At 39.3% G+C, this 21,854-nt stretch overlaps 3 protein-coding genes across 8 annotated transcripts in view; 2 read left to right on the top strand and 1 right to left on the bottom strand.

The window, feature by feature from the left end:
- The window catches only part of rock2a (rho-associated, coiled-coil containing protein kinase 2a), a 54,226-nt gene extending 51,337 nt beyond the window's left edge, over positions 1 to 2,889 (top strand). For all 3 annotated transcript variants that reach the window (XM_037747515.1, XM_037747513.1, XM_037747512.1), the window contains one exon: positions 261 to 2,889. In XM_037747515.1, coding sequence (XP_037603443.1) covers positions 261 to 264 — 4 coding nt within the window. In that variant the 3' untranslated portion in view covers positions 265 to 2,889. The remainder of the gene's footprint in view (positions 1 to 260) is intronic.
- A 108-nt stretch (positions 2,890 to 2,997) lies between these two features.
- Positions 2,998 to 16,684, bottom strand: slc66a3 (solute carrier family 66 member 3). Of its 2 annotated transcripts, XM_037747520.1 has the most exons (8): positions 16,546 to 16,684; positions 11,063 to 11,202; positions 8,193 to 8,275; positions 7,110 to 7,179; positions 6,923 to 6,980; positions 5,523 to 5,643; positions 5,031 to 5,072; positions 2,998 to 3,530 (listed from the first exon to the last, which is right to left on the bottom strand). In XM_037747520.1, exons 2-8 carry the CDS (start codon positions 11,152 to 11,154, stop codon positions 3,430 to 3,432), a joined length of 567 nt encoding a protein of 188 aa, XP_037603448.1. In that variant the 5' UTR covers positions 11,155 to 11,202; positions 16,546 to 16,684; the 3' UTR covers positions 2,998 to 3,429. The 2 variants fall into 2 exon arrangements, with proteins under 2 accessions (XP_037603448.1, XP_037603447.1); XM_037747519.1 differs by lacking the exon at positions 16,546 to 16,684 and having other exon boundaries at positions 11,063 to 11,330.
- LOC119475050 (CAP-Gly domain-containing linker protein 4-like) overlaps positions 15,508 to 21,854 on the top strand; it is a 49,469-nt gene continuing 43,122 nt past the window's right edge. Inside the window, exons 1-2 of one of the 3 annotated variants that reach the window (XM_037747517.1) lie at positions 15,508 to 15,647; positions 21,449 to 21,580. In XM_037747517.1, coding sequence (XP_037603445.1) covers positions 21,463 to 21,580 — 118 coding nt within the window. In that variant the 5' untranslated portion in view covers positions 15,508 to 15,647; positions 21,449 to 21,462. Of the gene's footprint in view, positions 15,648 to 16,781; positions 16,804 to 21,448; positions 21,581 to 21,854 lie in introns of those variants that run through there. The other 2 variants (XM_037747516.1, XM_037747518.1) reach the window with 2 other exon arrangements.

Here is a 21,854-nt window from a genome sequence, read left to right as displayed (position 1 = left end):
GGACAAAACTTTTATCAAAGACAGAAACAGAATTTCTCACATCAAATTGTACACATCTTGACTGTGGGGAAAACAAAGAAATTCAGAAACTTTTCTTGGTGAAGGTCTGAAGACCGAAACATTGTGAAATAAGTGTGTGAACGTGATTTGTGCAGCATTCTTTTGTTATTAATATTTATATCTTATGAGCACATGACCTGTTGCAACATAGGTATTTACTGAGACTAATCTTGCATCTGTTTCTCTCTCTCTCCCTCCAGTTAACCTTGCTTGAGAGTGCGCTGCATAATCAAGGTGGCGGGGGATGTGTGTGTCCTCCCAAATCAAAGACTATACAACGCTCCGTTTGCAGATCAGCACACTGAACTCCACATCGCTTCTCCACAGCCCACCCTGTCGTGCTTCAGCCTCGTGAGAGTTACAAAGTCTGCCTTTTATTTCCCCTTTTTGTCGAACTTCTTTCCCAGGTACTTGAAGCGGTAACGACTATCACCTGAACACCTGTGATCTTTTCACCGAGCTGGGACGGCTTTTAAGCATATTAGCCGAAGTCTTCTCTCGGGCCCTTGACTAGAGCAGTTGAGTGTCTCGTTGAGCTCCCACAGAACAGAAGAGAGCTCTTATGAGCCCGCCCAGGGCTGGCAAGAAGGGGATACACTTACCTCAACGCTGTCTGATTGAAGGACCCGACAGGAAAACACTTCCTCACCACCCTTTTGGGGATTCTTGTGGCCAAATTTTAAAAAGACACTCTTGTGTTTAATGATTGTGAACAATATGAAGGGTTTAATGGGGAACACTACACTCAGAAGATCGTAAATTCTGTAATTTGTTGGCTGAGTACAGCTAAGATTGTTGAACTTGATCCCAGATACAGTATCTGTACTTTGGCTTTATTCAAACTCTTTTAAACATATTGATTGTAGCTTCTTTTGCTCCTCACGATTCTGCTTTCAGGCACGCGTCCACACGGGTCACAGAAACTTGAATAAGGTACTTAACCAGCTAAACCAGCTGTGACTTCTAGGAAAGTCTGCTGCACGGCGGGGGAAGAAGGAGTGTCGGATTCCTCCAGCAAATAATTCCTCGAGTGCCTCTTATTCAGATTTCTGACTCGAGCACGCTCTGAATCACCAGTTTGACTACAGTAACGGTTCTAAGTGAACAGAATCCGGCTCTGAACGGCATTGGATGGAGGCCCAGTCACGAGTTTCCTCACATTCCTATACTCTTTTCAAACCTGCACTGTCAGTTACGAGGGTTAATGTTTACTGAATTCAAGGGGTGCACCGTTAATGCTTTTTCTGATCCGAGCTCGGCTCCTTTATTTGTTGTTTGAATGTACATCTGGGCTTTCACCAGAGACGACACGCAGGCATTGTATTACTTCTATATCCAAATATACTTGACTGAAGCCCCCGTTCATCACCAACTACTCTGAGTGAACCTGCATGTGTTTGCCTTTTCAGGCCTCACACTTAAAGGGCAACTTCGGTATTTTTCAACATGGACCCTTTTTTCCCAATGTTTTTGTGTCTAACTGACCAATGGGGACAACATTGGTTCAGTATTGAAGGAGGAATGCTACAGCCGCTAAACAAGCTGTAATGTAACCATTAGGGGCAACCTGGCACCATCAGTTTATGTCCACTAAAAGTGCATGTTTTCGCCACTGACAGGCCAACCGATTAGACTGTTGTCAGGCTATTAAATAGGCGTTATGAGTAGCTATAAGCCCCATAGATATGGGTCAGTAGGGGCCTACTACACTCACTTGTAGGTTTTATGTTCTATTCACATGGTAGTTCACCGAAAGAAGGTATAAAAGAGCACAACAGTGACCTCTAGCAAGTGTGAAATAATAAGGGGTAGAGATCAGGGACGATGGAGAGAGGAGTGCCACAGGATGCCAATGTTGATGTTGAGTTTGTTGTGTTGGAATACAGAAAGCGTAGTTTAGTGTTATCTAAAATATTTTCAATGTCATGGCTTAAAATTTAGATGATTTCCGCAATGCGGAGGCGACACAAGATTTCAGAACGAGAATTCTCTGAGCGAGACACACAATAACAAACAGACCGGATCAAGCGAAAGGTAAGAAAAACATTTTATTTCTCTGTAGGATTTTTACCGTAATGTTGTCAGACACTTATAATTACAATCTGAGCATGTTAGTGACATAAACAAGCACTTTTGGTGGACGTAAATGACGGTGCCAGGTTGCCCCAAAGGATTGCATTACAGATAATGCTAGTGGCTGCAGCATTATCCAAAAATACTGGACCAGTTTCAAAAAGTGTCGTCCCTATTGGTCACTTAGACACAAAAACATGGGGAAATATGGTCCAGGTTGAAAAATACTGGTTATCCTTTAAAGTGTTGTCACCCACAGGCCTCCACCTGTTAGTTCTTTTAGTCATTCCTGGCAATGAAAATGAGGGCTGTTAACCAATAAGAAGCAGAAAGGATGAAGGTATGCAATCATATTACATGAGTCTAAATACTGAGCAGCACTATTCCATTGAAAGTTTTTTTTTCTAAAAGTGTTTGTCCTGATATTTTTGTATTAAAAAGTAACCAAACTCTGAGTTTGGGTTGTGTGTGTGGCTTATATAGCAGGTGGAGAGTAACGGTGTGTGTGTGTGTGTGTGCGTGTGTGTGTGCGCCAGTGTGTGTGTGTAGCGAGTGCTCTCCTTTAACCAAGAAGCATGTTTTATACATATAAATATACACAGTATATATTTTACATGCCATACAGTGCACAGTATATTATTTATACAGCCTTGTCCACTTTGTATTTAAGGGCTCTACATCCAGACTGCATGTTTGCTACCAAACAGCTCTATAATAATAACTACTTCAACAATAAAGACGTGGATGTGCCTTTTGGTTTTGGATTATTTTTCTGTCTTGAAAAGGAAGCTATAATTCTGTAAAAGTTGCACAACAACTTCTTTGCTCATTTTCTCAAGAGTTTTTAATGCACAAACACTGAAATGATGTAAGAAGCTAGAATATTTGCTTTATTAAAAATTGTTCAGAAAAGGACTTTTCAAAATACAGTATTTCATATCCTGAGAAGGAAGGTCTCCGATATACTTGGCTATCTAATAAACACTACATTTTGTCACATACAGTATGAAAAAGTATTGGTCTCTCCTCTTACTACTAGCTGTAGCAGATTTTAGTCACTGGAATGTTATAAAAATGATATGTGGGTTCAATATTGAGGTAATAACAATATAAAAAGGTCAGTAATATAAAAGCTGCTTCCATAACCGTTGTTACTGTACTCGACAGTTTGCGTTTTCAGTCGTGGCTGAGTCCAGAGTACCCTAGGGGTCACTCTGCTGGGCAGAGCTGGAGGACATGGGGGGGTGGACTGCAGGTTTACAGGACTCATTCTCAGGAGGATTCCACTTTAAAAGCTTAGTCTTCTTTCTTGGAGCCGCTGCCATGCCTCTGATAGTAGAGCACAGTGAGCAGCACCCACGTGTTGAGCAAAGTCATGATGACGAACCGCATCAGAACTATGACAAAAAAGCAGATTTTTATTAGATTTAAGATGTATTATTTATTTAGTTATGTGTAAGAACTTAATGATTCAGACACACTAACATCAAGATATTGTTTTTGACATCACAGACTGATGAGTTGACGATGTGCATGTTAAAAGTTGCTAATGAATGTCAAGAGCTTATAAACGGTCACCGGTTTTCATTTAAAGATATATTAAAGGCAGGGTTGGAAAAGATTTTAAAAACATGTTTTGTTATATTATTTGAAATTCTCATCCCGAATTAATAAATCAAATGCTCTGACAAAAATAGAGAGAAAAAGATCTGGTATCTGTTGCTGTCGCTGGGCTGTAATAAACCCGTCCAATCATTTCATTCAGGTCAGATAAAATGATTTAACGGCCTACCTACAGCTGTGAGTACTAACAGCAGCTGTTGTTTACGTTCTTTATGATCATTTTGGGGGAGTGGCCTTGGAGGCAGGCCTGAAGAGACGGACGGTCAGTGTTACCGACTTTCTCTCTAGATTTAGCTTCTTTTGGAACTAGTGCTGCTAGCTACTTTCATTGGAACAGAGTTGGCAACACTGGGCTGGGTTTTTCCGTTGGATCATTATTACAAATCTAGTGTACTCACCCACCCTGCCTTTAACAGTTTCATTCTCTACAACAAGTCAGGAAACATTCCCCTCCTCTGCAGAAAATTAAAATTCTTCAGATGTAAAAGGACAGAAAAAAAGGCTATTGAAATCGCTTATTTGGACCTGCGAACACATTTTGAACTCATCCATGTCTATTACGCTACTTCATCCTGTTAAATGCCTACATTTGGACTGAATATTGGCTATTATGAATTAGCAGATTCTCAAAATGCCTTTTCTCTTTCAGCAGTCGGGTTCACTTCCACTTCCATTCTGACATGATCGGAATAACAATACTGACTGAGTACTTTCCTATGTTGTATAGAAACATTTTGCCGTTGGATGCTTGAAAGGAGCCTACCGGACACAGGCCTGAGGGCCCAAGGTGTCAGGGGGCCCCCGGGCCAGAGCCTCTGTTTTGAAGTTTAAAAAAAAAAAACATCCACAAAGAGACATAAAAGAGCATTTTGTATCTCTTTCAGTCTGACTGTCTTGCTCCTGTGGAGTAGTGGTGGAGGGCGTCTGTGTGTCTGTGCCCAGCGGCCCGTTGTCTCATAATCCACCCATGCTTGATGGAAAAATCTATTTGATATTTCACATCACAATGGTGCATTTTCTCCCTTCAAAGCATATGAAAGCTGCAAACCTCATCCCAAAATAGATTTTTAAAAACATAGATACCACAGTGGTAGATACTCCTGTCGCACCAGACCACAACAAAAAATCCTTTACTCATGTCAAACCATGACGATAGTTATTTAGGAAACAAATCTTTCTAAAGAGTCGCTTCTGAAATGTTTATAGAGATTATGAAACCTTCCTATCTGGGACGCTACACGTCCCACAGTCATTTGTAATTTACTTTGACTCACCCAGCGTGTCTCCAGTTGTCACCGTGGTGGTGTAAATCCGCGCTGGAACAAAGAGGAAGCGGAGTTAATGACATCCTCGTCATCAAAGAGAGCATCTAATATTTCATTAATGAAGCGTGGAGTTGCTAATTTATTAAATTAGGAGCAGAGTAAATAGTATTATGCATATTCATGAAGTGAAACATTACAGTAACAGTACTTCAGGGAGAAGAGAGCCTCATAAATTGGTTAAGCATTTCTGATTTTTTTTTTTTTAGGAATGCTAAACATGAGGGTTAGACGGATAAGAGGATGATATTCATTTGAAAAGTGGAGATAAGGATTCATTGTATCCTAGGTCAAAATGGTCAGGAACATTCATTTACATTCAAATTCACTTCTCACGATTTACAAATAAGGCCTAATGTGAATTGGGTCACGATGGTTTGTCATTTTAGAGAAGTGGGTACCCAGAAAAAAAGGTTGGGAAACACTGCAGTATGTGATACTCACCTATACATGTGAAGGTAGCCATAAACCAGGTGAGGGCGCTAACCTGTCTAGCGTCCTTCGACCTCCAGAGGGATTGCAGATGGGCAAATTTACTGGCTGCACTGATGAATGTGCACAGGCTCTGAGAAGAGAGTGGAGGTCAGACTGAAGTATGTCTGAGTATACTTGGCTTTTACTGACAAATATACAGAAAATCTGAATATACTTGGCTTAATTGCTCATAATTGACATCTTGTACATAGCAAGTATTCTTCACTGTGTCCTCTCTGACTATTGCCACTACTTGAGTAGCCTAGAGTGTGTGAGAGTTTGTAAATGTATGTTTTGATATGAATTTACTAAAATTCATCAAGAATGTTCTACCTTTTCTCATTCTCCGTTCACCATGGAGGCATGCAAGATTTTTTTTATCTCATCACAAAACATCCAGTCAAATAGCAAAAGGAGCAAGTCTCTTTACGTAATACATAAATAATTGGCTAAGTACTGTAATTTAAAGAAAACCTACAAGTATAGTTGCAGTAAAAACTATTAATCTAGTAGTTTACTGAGAGTATACTTTAAAGTGTACTTTCATAAACAATAAAAGTGGGCTACAAGTATATAACTAGTAAACTAACAGCATATCTATAAGTTCACTTGTAGTATAGTTCACTTCATAGTATAGTTGCTTTACAAAATACAACTTAAATGTAAGCTAGTTGTGTACTCAAGGATTAATATTCTTACACTTAAAGTACACTTAAAAGTATACTTTTATAAACTAAAAAGTGGGCCAGTTTAGTCCTAAGAAGTATTGAAGTAGTACACTTACAAGTATATTACTAGTAGTACATTGATATTAGTATACTTATTACATAAAGTATACTTGGGAAATTTAGAAGTTTACAAAATAAACATGAAGTATACTACTTTTTTTGTAAGGGCTGTCAGTGTTGCCGACTTGGCGACTTTCTCGCTGGCTTTAGCGACTTTTGGAGCTAGTGCTGCTAGCTACTTTCATTGGAAAAGAGTTGGCAATACTGGTCTGGGTTTTTCGGTCGGATTATTTTTCAAATCTAGTATACTCTCACTAGTTTCTCCAATGTTACCTACCCTAGCTTTAAAAGTTTCAAACACTTTCTGCAAAAAACTTCAACTCTTAGGTGGAAAGCAGTTGCAAGATCACCGCTTTCACCCATTTATATGCAAATACACCTTTAGACACATCCATCTCATGAACCAACAAGACCCCTTGGCGTTTTATAAGGTCTTCCTGAGATGCACCGGGTGCAATGAGGTCTAGATACGTTTCTGTTCAAATCTACACCTCATTACTCCTGACTGATGACATGCCATCTCTTTGCTTGCTCTGTGACACACTGTGACTTATGATTGATGTTAAACTGATTTATTATTACCATGGCCGAATCTATGATCCACTTCTCCATAGTGAGGAGCCTCCAACCCCCGACGAACCTGAACACGTCACGTCAAGGCAATAACACGTGGCGTGATGTTAAAAAAGGTATCAGCAGAGGCCAGTGGCTCATTGATTTTCTTCAACACTGAGTGAACACTTTCTATTTGACAGTGATGAAAGGATACAGGACGGCGTAGACAGGGCTCTGCCGCAGGCTGCCGCTGTAGTAAAGGATGAGGAGCAGGAGAACGGCGTCTGAGTGAGGACACAAGGCAGGTTAGAACACGCACATCATCTGCATGGTTCACATTTTCAAGGGGCACTGATGTCAGTTCTTACTGCCTCATTAGCTCACCTAGAAACTCTCTGGTTCACAAACACGCTTCTATATGTGAGTCCTCTATTGTTAAGATGTCATTAACAGGCCTCTTGAGGTGGATATGGGCTGCCATGGGTGTCATTTACACTGGGGACGCATGGAACCACTTTTATAAATGGAAGATTTTGTCTCCATCACGTTTTAAAAGCATACTTTGTGAAAAATTTTGTGAAAAATAGCTTGCACCAAGAAATGTTAACTAACAAATGAGAACTCTTTGAGAAAGGTTCATTTACACACTAAGAAAACTTAAAGTGCTACGGAGCCCCTAAAGGAACATGGGGGAGAAAACAAAGAGATAAATACTTTTGCATTCTCCCGAGAAACTTTTACATTTAGTGTCCCAATGACAGCTAATAGAAGCTTGGAAAACAGCAATAGCGGGAACTGAATTTGATGAATTTACTGTTTATCCGACTGCAAATGAGAAATGAATTAGCCAGCACAAACCCCAGTTCCGGGTGACAGGGGGTCATAATTATTGAAAATTTAAATTAAAAGCAAAAGCAGCAAATCTTCACCATTTGTGAAGCTGGAACCATGAAATGTTTATATTTATTTATTTGTTTATTTATTATTATTATCTTTTATTTAATTTCTTATATTTTTTATATTTCTTATTGACTAATTTAATTTTTATTATTAATTTTATTTTATTATTATTACCATTTTTCTCCTCCCTTGTTTTTGAATACAGTACTTTGTTTTTCAATTTACAGTTACTATCTGTCTGTGAAATCTTGCACCGGAGGACACAGAGGCACATGATTTTTTTCAGATTACCCGTTTCATGCACTACTGTCAGGATATAGTGACCGTTTTATAAAAATAACTTTTTTTAAATCACATTTGCTCCATTTCTACCCACTGCAACTTTAAGACAGCTCACCTTGAGCGATGAGGAATGGAAACTCCAGGTATGTTGGGGGTGGGTAGTCATAGTACATCTGGTACGTTACAAAAACAATGAACCTGTAAAGCAGATCATGGTGTCAGGTTATTACACTGTGTTATAATAATGTTCAGTACTGATTAATATGAAACACTGAAGCGATGTTCAAGAGCAAACAAGGCAGAGACTGGGTGAGTGGTAGAAAAAAAGCCTGATGTAGTGGGAAGGGATTGAACAAACTCAGCTGAGACTTCTGTCTTCAGCAAAAGAACTCTGTAGAGACTAAAAGAAGTCTCTAAAGATAAAGACCCTGCTTACCAAGCTAACTGCTTGGTAAGCAAGCTGCAGCTGAATGCATGTGTTAACAGGCTGCTGGTGTGTACAGGTTTCTATGAACAAGCATGGTGATGACTGAGAAACTGATGCATAGGTGAAGATTTCATAGTGATAAACAATCGAAACGTAATTCAACTTAAAGCTGCACAAGGTCTTATTGACAGCAGTTGAGAAGACGGATTTGAATTTTGCACTTACAGGGGCCATTAAAGGTCCAGTGTGTAACATTTCAGGGGATCTATTAACAGAAATGGAATATAATATTCATAACTATGTATCGTATTCACGACGTGGAAAGTTTCTGAAATCTCTGAATTTACGAGTTGAGACGTGTCTGTTGATGTTGTCAGAAATAACAATGAGGCCGTGAAAGTTTGTTTTTTGGTGCATAATAAGTGAATATATTGTAATTTTAGTCGTATATTGTTTTTCTTCGTAATTTTATAATATGTCGGTGGAAAATGTTGATATTCCCAACAGCCTCATCTTTTTCTTCTGTCATTATTCCTTTGCATTTCCTGCATTATGTTACTCGCTTGCTAGTTTGCTAAATTGATAGCCTCTGAGGCTAGACACCGACGGTAACGTTAATATTTCCGTTGTTTAGCAGCGGTGTTCTCACGACTTAACCACTTGAACCCCGAGCATATCGTGTACACGACTTCCCGTGTTGTAATCACGAGCTCCATTTGGCACCAATACTGACACTTTGTCAGACACCTCTGCGTCACTTTACGATCACATGTAAACACAAGTTTAATGTTGTGAATTGAACAAAAACACTTGCTTAGGTTTAGGCAACAAAACCGCTTAGTTCGGTTTCGGAAAAAACAACATGGTTGGGCTTAAAACTACTATGTTTACAGAGCAAATGTGACTGGACGTGGTGAACATGGGACATGAACAAACAGTTGATTGTAAAGTGGAATGTAACGCACGGGACATGAACAGCGGCCTCCTGGATGAAAGGCTTGTGTTGTTGGACCCATCCAACAGCCCTCCGCGTTTTTACGTTACCCGAAGGCCACCGCAGTTCTCCGACACGTTTGTGAAACCGCGGTAATGGGATCCGCAGAGTGCAAAACTGTGGTACTGCCAACCACCGCCTGACTTCCGTTGCTCCTAAAGTAGTGTTATTACAATAAGGATGGCCTCTGAGCAAGGCAAACGGCGTCACCACGGTTTTGCACTCTGCGGCTCACGTTATTGAGGTACTCCATCACGGTATTCAGTTGGTTGCAATTTGCAACCACGCCACTGGATGCCGTAAAGCATTTTTGCAAGCAGATAGGATTGATCATGTTTGAGCAGTGTTTGTTCACAGACAGGCTGAAAAAATTGTTTTTAAAGTCAGAAATCTCAGCAACTGGTGAAGTGATCACACAATCAGTGGTACTGAACAATAACACCTGACTGCCCGCAGATATAATCAAGGCATTTCATAATATGGAGCAATAAAATATTACTTATTGCACCTTTGAGATGTCACCAGTGACAATGGCAACATATGATTTATTACCATTAAGGGATGGCAGTGTGAATCGATATATTTATCATAGAATTACTTTTATTTTTGCAAAAACATCATACCTAGTGCAGCTTTAAGGCTTAGCTATTTCACTGTAGCATGCACAATGACAGCAGGCTATTGCTCACCAGCACAGAAGAATCATTTAGGACAGTGCAGCTACTGCCAGGCACCATCGGGGGAGAGACAGGACACTGAGACATTATACAGCCTGACAGACCAAACTAAATATGATCCTAGTGGAACTTTTATAAAACCTTAAAAAATTAAAAATAGTAAGGTGATATATCCACTAGCCAATACTTGCTGTAAATCTGAAAGCAGATTCATTCCTAGCTTTTTGTTTGTGCTAACACTTCCTGTTCCAGACACAAGAACTAGACAACTGCACAGATTTAACCTCAGACATCACACTGCTTCACACAGATGTAACTGAGGCCACATTTCCTTGTCCTCAATAGTTCTACAATAAACCCTAAGCTCTGTAAAGAACACACACTTGATTAGTGTTAAGCCTTCACAATAGGATTTTTTTTTTATATAGAAAGCAGCTTTTCAGTTGTGTGCCTCAGTCAGGGAGCCTCCTGGAGACAACCTCTACTGTGGTATCAGTATATGGCTGTGGCTGTGGGGTAGTGAGGATGGTGGTGCAATAACATAGGTTTTTATAACGTTATATTGAAATAAAATGGTTCACATGTATGCCGAATTTATCATTATATATTAGGGATTCAGTATCGGGTTTGTATCACGTCTAAGGATGTGTGCGCCTTTGCCTATAATCAAGACATTAATAAATTACAAACATTTTGAATGGAGTTTGGCGGTGGGGTTCTTTACCACAACTAGTTGGAACAGGAAGACAGCATCACATCTACACCAGCCTTGAATATAATAGTAAAGTAATGCACTGCATACCTATATCACATTAGTCACAATGAACTTCCATGTTCCCCATAAGTTGCACACTTTACACATATTAATAACAGAGTTATATACATACCCGGTGAGCTCCAGGAGCAGCCCGTTGAGGCTGAGTCCAGCCGCTGACTTTGCTCTCATCAGCACGAAGATCTGCGGGAACTTCAGCACCATGCACACCAACAGGGTGCTCAGATTGGCGGCGTGCAACAACGTGTCGGCCTGCATTGTCCCGGAAGATGGAGAGAAAACTCAATTGGATTGTCAGATGTGATGATGTATAGCAGAGAGTGGCAGACAGATGCTGCTGCTGCTGCTGTCATCAGAGTCAGGGTTGTCAGGGCGGATGGATTTTAAAATGATTTCCGCTTTGCACTTTCAAAATAAAAGAAAGTAAAGCTTATTTTCAAACCATGCCAACATATTTGTATGTTATAAGAATCTAAAAGCAAAAGATGAAATGCTACTTTGAATATAATGCAAATATAACGAGAGTGGCTCTTTCTAAACTGTTCTTTAAAGAAAGATAAACTTTTATTTTGAAGGCAAAGTTGTGCTTTTCCGTTTTTCTTCTGTGGATGTTCCCGTTAGCCGGTGTTGTGTCGAAGTCGTTTGAATAGAGTAATGATATTACCTCTCACTTCCGCATACATCCACTGGAAGCTGATTGGCTTGTTGTGCTCACAACTAGACCAAAGCCACCAAAGTACTTCAAGTCCTCTTTTCAGCACATGTGATGCGTCTCTCTTCCTGTCGTCTCGTTTAGATTATTAGATTGCATTTCAGTATTGTAAACTACACTATTATGAGGACAAGGTCCTCCTCAGTCTGTAGTCACACAATGGAAAGTATCTAAGCAATAAATACTATGCTATAAAAAAACAAACTCTTGTATAATCTGCTACTGATTAAACATGAGGTGTTATCTGCTTTAAACATAATACAATTAGTTCAGTTAGGGTGACTAGTAAACCAAATGTGGGGCAAAGTAAGAGTATGCTTGTATGGGACAATGTGGGACACATTACCAAGGCTGAGAGGCAGCAGTGGGTAGAAATGGAGCAAATATTATTTAAAAAAGTTATTTTTATAAAACGGTCACTATATCCTGACAGTAGTGCATGAGACAGGTAATCTGAAAAAAATGATGTGCTTCTGTGTCCTCCGGTTTCCTCCGGTGTCCTCCGGTGCTCCTAATGGCATCTGCAAGATTTCACAGACCGGAGGAAAACAACCAATCAGAGACGAGCTGGAGCCTTGCCGTCTCGGAGCAGCTGTCAATCACTCGCGAACTCCAATCAAACGGTCAAACTAGGCAGCGCTGATGAAATATTAATTAATATTCTGTTACTGCAATGCCTATTTCTCTCCTCAAATGTTTTCAGAAACATCTTGTAGTGTACTGTTTAGCTGTAAAATGAGAAAGTCTGTGACCCGGCAGCCATGTTGAGATCAGGAAATACCATTTGATCGGAGTGATTGACAGCTGCCTCCGCTGAATGAACAGCCAATAGGAACGCTCTCTCTCTCTGAAATGACCTGTGATTGGCCAAAGTCTCCCGTCACAGGCTAGATTTTTGAAAGCCTGAAAACAGAGCCATGAGGAGGTGCAGAGGTCTAGTTATCTCTCAGAACACTTGAATTACAATATGCTGAAAGGTTATCATGGAATTTTTGCCAAATGATGCTAAAACCATTCTGCCTACTGCAGGTTTAATGTCAGCCTTATCTGCAAGCCATTATACAGCTGAATGCTGCCAACAACCATGTGACCTCTGTCTGTTTGTGGGGTCAGCTGAAGTCAGAGGAGCCTTTACCCAGCCACGTGTCGCTCTTCTTTGACCGCGTCCCCAACACCACCAACCAGATGTTTGGCAGCAGACTGTCCACTCCGCTGGGGAGCGACCTGGTCAGGCTGTCGCTCTGGTCCGGGAGACATCACAAGCGCAAGCAGGACCCAGAGATGCTGCCCTGCTAGAGCGCTCTGAGGACGAGTCACATGTCATCTGGACATCTGGCTGAACATCAGGTTGTTTAACCTGGACTCTACAAAGCTGGGTTTGGCATGGTGTGGCACTCACCAAAGCTCAGAGTTTAGATTTGATTTTGTGTTTTTTGTTGTCATTTTGATGGAAAGTGAATATTAAGTAAAACACAGACATCTACTTCGAAGCCATATCTGAGTCCTTACCGCTGCTGCCCGGGGTTCTAATCCGACCTGTGGCCTTTTGCTGAATGTCATCCCCCCTCTCTCTTCCCCTTTTAATACTACTCTGTCACTATCAATAAAGGCATAAAAGCTAAAAAAAAAAAAAAAATCCCATTAATTCATGTAGGAAACACTCAAGTCTAAATGTGCAATCCCATGTTCAGTCATTTTACCACTGACAATGGTATTGCTGTTAGAAAACCTATGTGTATGTGTGGATGTTACATGGAGAATTGAACAACATCAAACAAACAATAAGACTATAAATGATAAAAAATAAATTAAGAAGAATAAATTAAGACTATAATAGTTTTGAAGCATTTAGGCATATTAGAAAGAAATTAAATATCAATAGTTTTATTGACTTTTATTTGTTTGAGGAAGACCTACACCTACTGGATCTGAGGTGTTCCACATTAGGCAGTGTCCCACTTTACAGCAACTCACCCTACTTGTACATCACTTGTAGAAGTGAGAAACTGATTTTGGTCTTACAAAGCACCATGCATTTAGGCTATGTTAAGACGGGGCCAGTTCTAGCCCTTTTGGTGCCCTAGGCGATTATTTTTCTTAGAGGGCGACCATTGTAGCTGTACACTATTATATCTATGGGTCTATAGGCTAATGTCACATGCATTGATTATGACTTGTGATATTATTTGCTTAATTGTTGGTAGCATATTCATATTGTGCTTACTGTCAATTACTTTTTGTTCTTAATGTCCAGAGGTTCTTCATCAGATAATTTGAAGAGCTGTTTTCACCACCTAGGCCTACAAACACTAAAAAACATTTAATAGGTTTGTTTTCTTTCTTCCTCCATCACTCATGCTGACACACTCCTGCAGTGGATCAACAAAAAGTGATGAGATTTTGGGAAAAGGATGAATGGCTCTAAGCTGATTCCAACTTGAACCAGTAAGACTTATGTGAACCAGCAAAGGGCAAAGTCTTAGACGGAGGCATGCACATGTGCGGAGGGCTCTTCAGGTCGGGGAACACTGAATGAGCTCTTTCTAAATGAGCATTCACAGGAAAGAGTCCAGAATACCACACTGCTGTCCCTGGGAAATGACCATCTGCTGAATGGGAAGATGGATCATGTCCCTTTGTGTGGACTTAGCTCTCCAGACTGTTACAGTAAATGATAAAGGAGGTGTTGGACTTAAAAGTATCCGCATCCTCCAGTCCACCTCTTTTTTTTTTACATTGCTATACTTGCAAATACGAAATTGTATTTTCCGTTTTAGAGTAGTTTTGTCGGTTGTTTGGGTACATATTTGTTCTAGAAGAGATCAATGTATAATCAAAGTGAGTGTCCCGATCATATCACTGGAACAGTGCATGTGTCTAAAAGGAGTAACGGTGAATTCTAAAATAAAAATAAGAAATGTATTTGTTAAGAAAAGATTTCCGTGTTAAGATAATACACATATTTCAGGATTTTTGAAATATTTTTTGAAATATTTGGACATTTTCAAAATATTTGAAATAATAATCTGAAAATGTATTTTTCATTAGAACTATACCATGCTGTTTTGTAATTCTCGGCCTTATTTTTGTATTAGCTGAGGTTTATAAAGGGTGTGTATTGTGGTTTTATTACATTTATTTTGAAGGTTGACCTTAAAAGAACTTAAACATTAAAATTGTTGGATGAAACTCCGGCTGGCACCCCACGCACCTACACTACAGGTAACCCAAGCACCTATAGGTAACCCGCTACACTGTGCAGGACACATGGGACCACGAAAGCCTGAACTGGCCCAGGATTTCACATGAAAGTTGTCAGACACAATATGTTTAATTTGGTTTAATTGGTATTCATGAGAAGTTCTACTGTTATTATCTATATTTCATTACCACTGAAGCTAGCCCTTACACAGCAATTGTATTTGAAATATTTTTTATTTTGACTGCACATTAAATTGTAATGAATGACACACTCCCTATCTGGCTAAAATAAATTCTATACTAGTCTATATAATAATAATAATAATAATAGTAATGATGATAATAATAACAACTATAATGTATTATTCATGATATAATCTTGAACTTGTTGATTTTTATCATGAAATGTTCCTCTTTTACATACCAAAAAAATTCCAAATGACCTGAAATCAAACTGGACTCAGAATAAAAACTACAGCAATAATACTTTTTCAAATATTTAAAATAATAATCTGAAAATGTTTTTTTTATTAGAACTATACCATGCTGTTTTCTAATTCTCGTCCTTATTTTTTTATTACCTGAGGTTTATAAAGGGTGCGTTTTGTGTATGATTTATTACATTTATTTTGAAGCCCGGAAAAGCACAATAACCGCCTTTATTCTGAAACCGGATGTAGTTTAGCTATGTAGCACACAGTGGTTAATTGACGGAGATTAAATCCGCTGTTCACTTTCTGGTCATTTTCCTCATGAGCGACTTGAAACAGGCAGCCAGGTCAAGGTAACGCGAATGCTTTTATTGTGTTCTATTAGCTAAACATAACATTTATGTCTGTTTCTAGTCGTAAAGTGCATTTTAAACGGGTAACTTGCTCGGCCCAGTATCTGTGCTAGATAACATTACCGCTAGTTACCTCTGAGGAGCTAACCTGAGGAACATTAGAGAGACTTCATCTCACCTGGCAACTTTTACCACAACGCATGAGCATAACATATGTGGCTGCTGATATTTACCCGGCATGCACTGAAATTAATACAACATAGTGTAGGTGTCTAAGTACGACCCGGCTTCTAACATATGCTAGCCGGCTAGCCAGTTTACTGTCTGCTATCTAATGTTATGATAGATAACACACGTGTTAGGAGCTGAAGTTGATGGGAAAATAAGCTAAATAAGTATTAAGACATTAGTTTCCTTCAGTGCCACAACCATGTGTGAGACGAGGGACTTGTCGCTGCTGATTAAGTTAGCTTCTCCCTGATATGTGTGCCTTAGGGTGTTGTCTGTGTTTTATTTATTTGTATTTATTTTATTTTTTATTTTATTTATTTGTAATTTTTTTCAATTGTATTTATTTATTTATTTTTTCTTCCTTTAACTACTTATATTCTTTGTATTTGCTTGTGTCCATTTTTGTTTGCCTTTAGTTCCTAGTATTGTCTTTTTTTGTTGATATATATAAAAAATGAGGCATGATACACACCCCACAGAAGTCTGTATCACTGACATGCACATTCTTCCTAATAAAAATATTTGAAACAGAGTAAGTTAGCTTGTAGTAGTTTAGTTAATGCTGGCTAAATCTAGGTTGATACAGGAAATAGCCAGGTTAAAGGTAGTAAGCAGCCCAATGTAGATCCAACAATAATATTTGTGTAAATTAGTCATTTGTGAATACTTGTAGGAGTTGTGTGGCAGTAAGTTGGTTGGATGCACACAGGTGTTTCCAATGAATCAGGTTGATTAGACCTCATCAGGTTGAAGGTAGGTGGAGCTATGCTGCTGGGAGTTGCAGGATGTCACCAAGTATGTAACAATAGAGAAGTGTCTAATTAAGCAAAGTGAAAACACCTGTGTGTGTGGGGCTTTGAGGTTATGATATTCAATAGACATTTTTTTTCTTTTTCAAGGCAGACTTTTTGGTTCGCCATAGCAGGTAAACGCACAGGTGTAACTGATAACATTAAAGCAGCAGTGGGTAGAATTGGAGCAGATATGATTCAAAAAAGTTATTTTTACAAAACGGTCACTATATCCTGACAGTAGTGCATGAGACAGGTAATCTGAAAAAAAAAAATCATGTGCCTCTGTGTCCTCCGGTGCGCCTTAAGGGCATCTACAAGATTTCACAGACCGGAGGAAAACAACCTGTAAGCTGTAAAATGAGAATGTTTGTGACCCGGCAGCCATGTTGAGATCAGTTGAGGAAATACCAAGCACCGCCCACCAGCCGGAACAAACTCTCATTTTACAGCTTAACAGTACACTACAAGATGTTCCTGAAAATGTTTTTGCGAGAAATAGGCATTAGAGTAACAGAGTATTAAATCATACTCCTATTTTAATTCATACGCTCTCTCTCTGAAATGACCTGTGATTGGCCAAAGTCTCCCGTCACAGAGCCATGAGGAGGTGCAGAAGGCTCACTGTCATAGTTTAGTGGGAGATGTTCTGAGTTATCAGTTTGAAATATGCCACAGTATTGTCTCTCTCCATTAGCTGTGAGGATGGAAGCAGGGTGACATCATTGGCCGGACAAACAAGGAGAGGCTTATTGTAAAAGTAGGCCATTGTCACACGGCAACGTCCTAATCTCCAGACAGCCAGTTAGTTAGTGACCTCAGAGAGGCATCAGGAATACCTCATCTCACTCTTCAGCAGCATGAAAGTTGAACAAATGACAATGTATGATCTGTGTTTCACATGGATCAGCTCAGCTACTAGAAATGATGAAATCTAGTTGAGATTGGTGTGTGATTTATGATGTTTCAAGCAGTTACCTGCATGCACTTAGTGACCACTTCTTAGGTATTTTACAGTTTACCTTAGAGAAACGGAGACTGCATAGTCAACAATTACATGTAGTTGACAAAATACTGTTTCCACACCTCTTCTAACATCCTTCGGTAAATAGAAAACACAGTCAGTTCATCATGTGATTCTGCATGTGGTGTTCAATGTTTATGCTTGAGGCTCTCAGTTTAAAGTTGGGCTATCATTGTCTTACAAACTTTACACTGAACAATTTTTAAGAGAGTTAAAAGTTTGTTTGTTTGAGAAGAGGATTACTCTAATTATTGTTTGAGTATCTGTCTGAATTTGGTCTGGTGGTTTAGAGTTATAAGAAGTGGGTTCATGACAGTGTGTAGGAAGCACTGGTTCATGTATCCCTGTGGAGGGTTGACCTTAAAAGAACTTAAACATTAAAATTGTTGGATGAAACTACGGCTGGCACCCCACGCACCTACAGTATAGGTAACCCAAGCACCTATAGGTAGCCCGCTACAATGTGCAGGACTAGGATGTGTAATTTGGTTTAATTGGTATTCATGAGAAGTTCAACTGTTATTATCAATATTTCATTACCACTTAAGCTAGCCCTTACACAGCAATTGTATTTGAAATGTTTTGAATTTATATGTACATTAAATTGTAATGTATGACATACTCCCTATCTGGCTAAAATAAATTCTTTACTAGTCTATATAATAATAATGATAACAACTATAATGTATTATTCATGATATAATCTTGAACTTGTTGATTTTTATCATGAAATGTTATCTCTTTTACATACCAAAAAAAGTCTAAATGACCTGAAATCAAACTAGACTCAAAATAAAAACTACAGCAATAATAACACTGTTTTGTTAGACCTTTACCCAAGGACGGAGTCGATCAAATAGCTAGTCGGATATGAAGTGAGAAGTACAATAGACTTTTTTCACTGAAGACTTTTCAACATGTCACAGTGGGAAAAGCACAGGTTTAAACGATAAAGTTATGATGGACGGCTGAGTTCCATTTAGCTGCTTCAGTTTCAGAGTGGTATATTGTGCATGCTGGCTCACTGTCGTGGCTCTCTGGGTCAGTTGAATAGAACAGAGCACTCATTAATGTTATTAGTAACACCGGTGCTTTTCCTACAGTGACAAGTTAAAATGTGTGCTGTGAAAAATGCCTATTACTGTCCCCTTTGCTATTCTCTTCTTGCAATTATTTCTACAATACAATGCGTAGTTCTGTTGGAGGGTGTATCCCACTGTTTGGCTTTAAATGTGTCATATTGAAACCCCATTAAACTGGTAATCCAAAGGGAGAAAAATGTATTTTTTTTAGGGAGGTCACAGGTGATGTTTGGCTACACCTCTCTTCTGGAGCAGATAGGGATTCAGTATTTTGCCAATGGGTGCTTTAATAGGGTGGATGCTTGCTGTCAAGGGGAATTGGACACTGGCCTTTACAGTGAAGGACACTCGTCCTAATCACAACCACCACTTTGCTGCCCTTTTACGCTGTGTTGGTTTGCACTGTCACCCTACAGACACATTCTCTGCATTGTGGGTCTTACGGTCGACCAGTCAGATGAGGTGGCAGCGGGGTCAGCAGTGCACACGACTGGAAAGTGAGAGTGACATTCCAGCTGGCCGGAGAGAGTCAGAAAGTGAGAACCGGCTGTAAATGGCAACTGGACCTGGGACTAGTGAGGGGATCAACAGGGTGCAATCAGAGCGAGTGGGTGTTTCATTGGTGGTCGAGGAGGGGACTGTCTATGTACTTTGGGGTTATTTTGAGAAGCAGCTTGGTTAGATGTTCTGCTGGACCCAGTCTGTGTCTCTTGATTATAGCTTAGCTGGACTGGGAAGCTCTCATGGAGATCAACAAGAAAGAGGATAAAGGAGAAGATGACAGTGAGTGTTGGTTGGTTTGTTAGGCTCGGTGTTTCCAGGCTTAGGCCTGTGTGTGTGTTTGTAGTTCAACCTCTTAAGGTTTCTGCCCTTTTCCCCAGCCCCCTGTTTTCCTTTTATATTGTCAGTGAGTTGATTAGGCCAGTAGTTAAGCATGTGTTCACCATAAACCTATATTTGTTAGGTAGGCCCTGGGTTCCTCCTGGTGCAGGACAATACCCGGCCTCATGTGGCCAGAGTGTGTAAGCAGTTCCTGGATGACGAAGGCTTTGATGCCATTGACTGGCCCTCACGTTCCACTGACCTATATCCAATTGAGCACCCTGTGGGACGTTATGTATCGGTGCATCCGACGCTGCCAAGTACCGCCACAGACTGTCCAGGAGCTTACTGATGCCCTGATCCAGGTCTGGGAGGGGACACACATGTTGCCAGTGTAAGGCAACATCAGGCTTGATTTAAGCAAAAAAATGCAAAATTTACAGGAATTTTAATTCAAGTGTGAACATTTTTAATGCTGCAGCAAATTGCTCAAAATGTAAACAGGAATTCAAATTCCAGTATATAAGTATATAAACATAGAATTTAATTGAATAGATCGGCCCCATTGTCACAGATACCCGATCCAGCTATTTGAGTCAGTATCTGTGCATCCCTAATATTTGTTTTAAAGTCTTAAGGGAAACTAAAATCATCACTCAAACTTTGTTGTTTTGGCAGTAGAAATTTGCTCTGACTCAAATGCAGACTTTCTTGGTCTCTAATCCTCGGGCCTAAATATCAGGTGATCTTGTTGGTTTGACAGTTTGAATGTATAATCCTTGTGCATTTACCACACTGCACATGATCACACTTTACCTCCATATGTACGTCACTCACCATTTTGTATAAAAATGCTAGAGATCATATTAGATCATCATATTCTGATAATATTGCCAGTATTAATTGTCCTATACTGTGTGTAATTGTTGCAACTTTTAGTGTTGCACTTGGATTCTGCAATATACAGATTTAGAGGAGGATAAGAGGAATATCACTCTAATGAAAACAATGTTAAGGCTGTTGGTACTGATATTTTACTGCCTATATATTTTTGTCGAACCAGTATATTCCACCTTGAGATTTAATCAAACCCAATTTCCTGAGTAATATACAGTTAAATTATGGAGGATGGAACCTGACAAAATAATGAATAATTAAATAAATTACTCGATAAATAAATTAAATGTAGCAAAAACAAATTAAAAATAAATGTAGCCATTAACTAATTGATACAATGTGACATAAATTGATATTTCAGTTCTAATTTGCTTTATTTATTTATCTTTCTATTAATTCCCTTATTTATTTACTATTCTGTTTAATTTCCCCTTTTTTTCCTATATTTTTATATATTTATTTATTTATGCATTTATTTTCTTATTTATTCATTTTTGCTTTTATTTTATATCTATTTTTAAATATTTGTATTTATTTCTGAATGTATTTATTTATGCACACTTTTCCCTTTGCATTTCACCCCTTATTTATTTCCCCAAACTTATTTATTTCTGTATTCTATTTTATACATTTCTTTACACATTTGTTTTTACAATTCTTTATGCATTTCTGCCTCATTATGCAAATGAGGGGCCTTTAATGGCTCATTTATTTATCGAGTCATTTATTCATTTATTTTTTATTCCGGGAGGTTCCGTCCTCCATATTAGATAGGCCGCATTTAGATGAAAATCGAGAAGCTCACCCATTTTAGTCGGATGGTGCCAGATCAACGGAAACCTTCAATGGAGTCATTTCTCCTCATAAAATAAGTGGAGTTCTCAGTGCGTTGTTGAAATTAGACCTACTTGTGTTCTCTGAGTAGGTCTTCTAATATTGTTCTTCTCACCACAGGCCCTGAGGGGGAAATGACAAAGGAGGATGTTCCGGATCCTGTCGACGGAGACACTGTGCTGGGCTGGGCCTCCTCCCATCAGCGGCCAGTTATCCACCAGGTGGCCTCTGCACCCATGCCCAGTGACTGCGGTGAGTATCCGCAAACATGTACACATTCAGTACATCAGCACAGTGGAGCTGTGTAACATTTCAGGTTAATTAACACCCTCTGTGCAGTACCGAACGGACAGAGAAAAGATTGGATGAAAAAACGCTTTATGACTGGAATCTGAAAAATGTTTCCTCTGCGTTTTTTGATCAGAAATAATGATCAGCCGATGACATATTAAAAACTTTGTTGGCCGTTTGATCAATGCCCAACTAGGCGAGACCTGTCAAGATTCAAGCAGTAATTATAATCGAT

This window comes from Sebastes umbrosus, chromosome 16 (assembly GCF_015220745.1).
Source record: "Sebastes umbrosus isolate fSebUmb1 chromosome 16, fSebUmb1.pri, whole genome shotgun sequence".
Classification (NCBI taxonomy): Eukaryota; Metazoa; Chordata; class Actinopteri; order Perciformes; family Sebastidae; genus Sebastes; species Sebastes umbrosus.
Note: the sequence above shows the minus strand (reverse complement) of the source record. Positions and strands in the feature narration are given on the sequence as shown.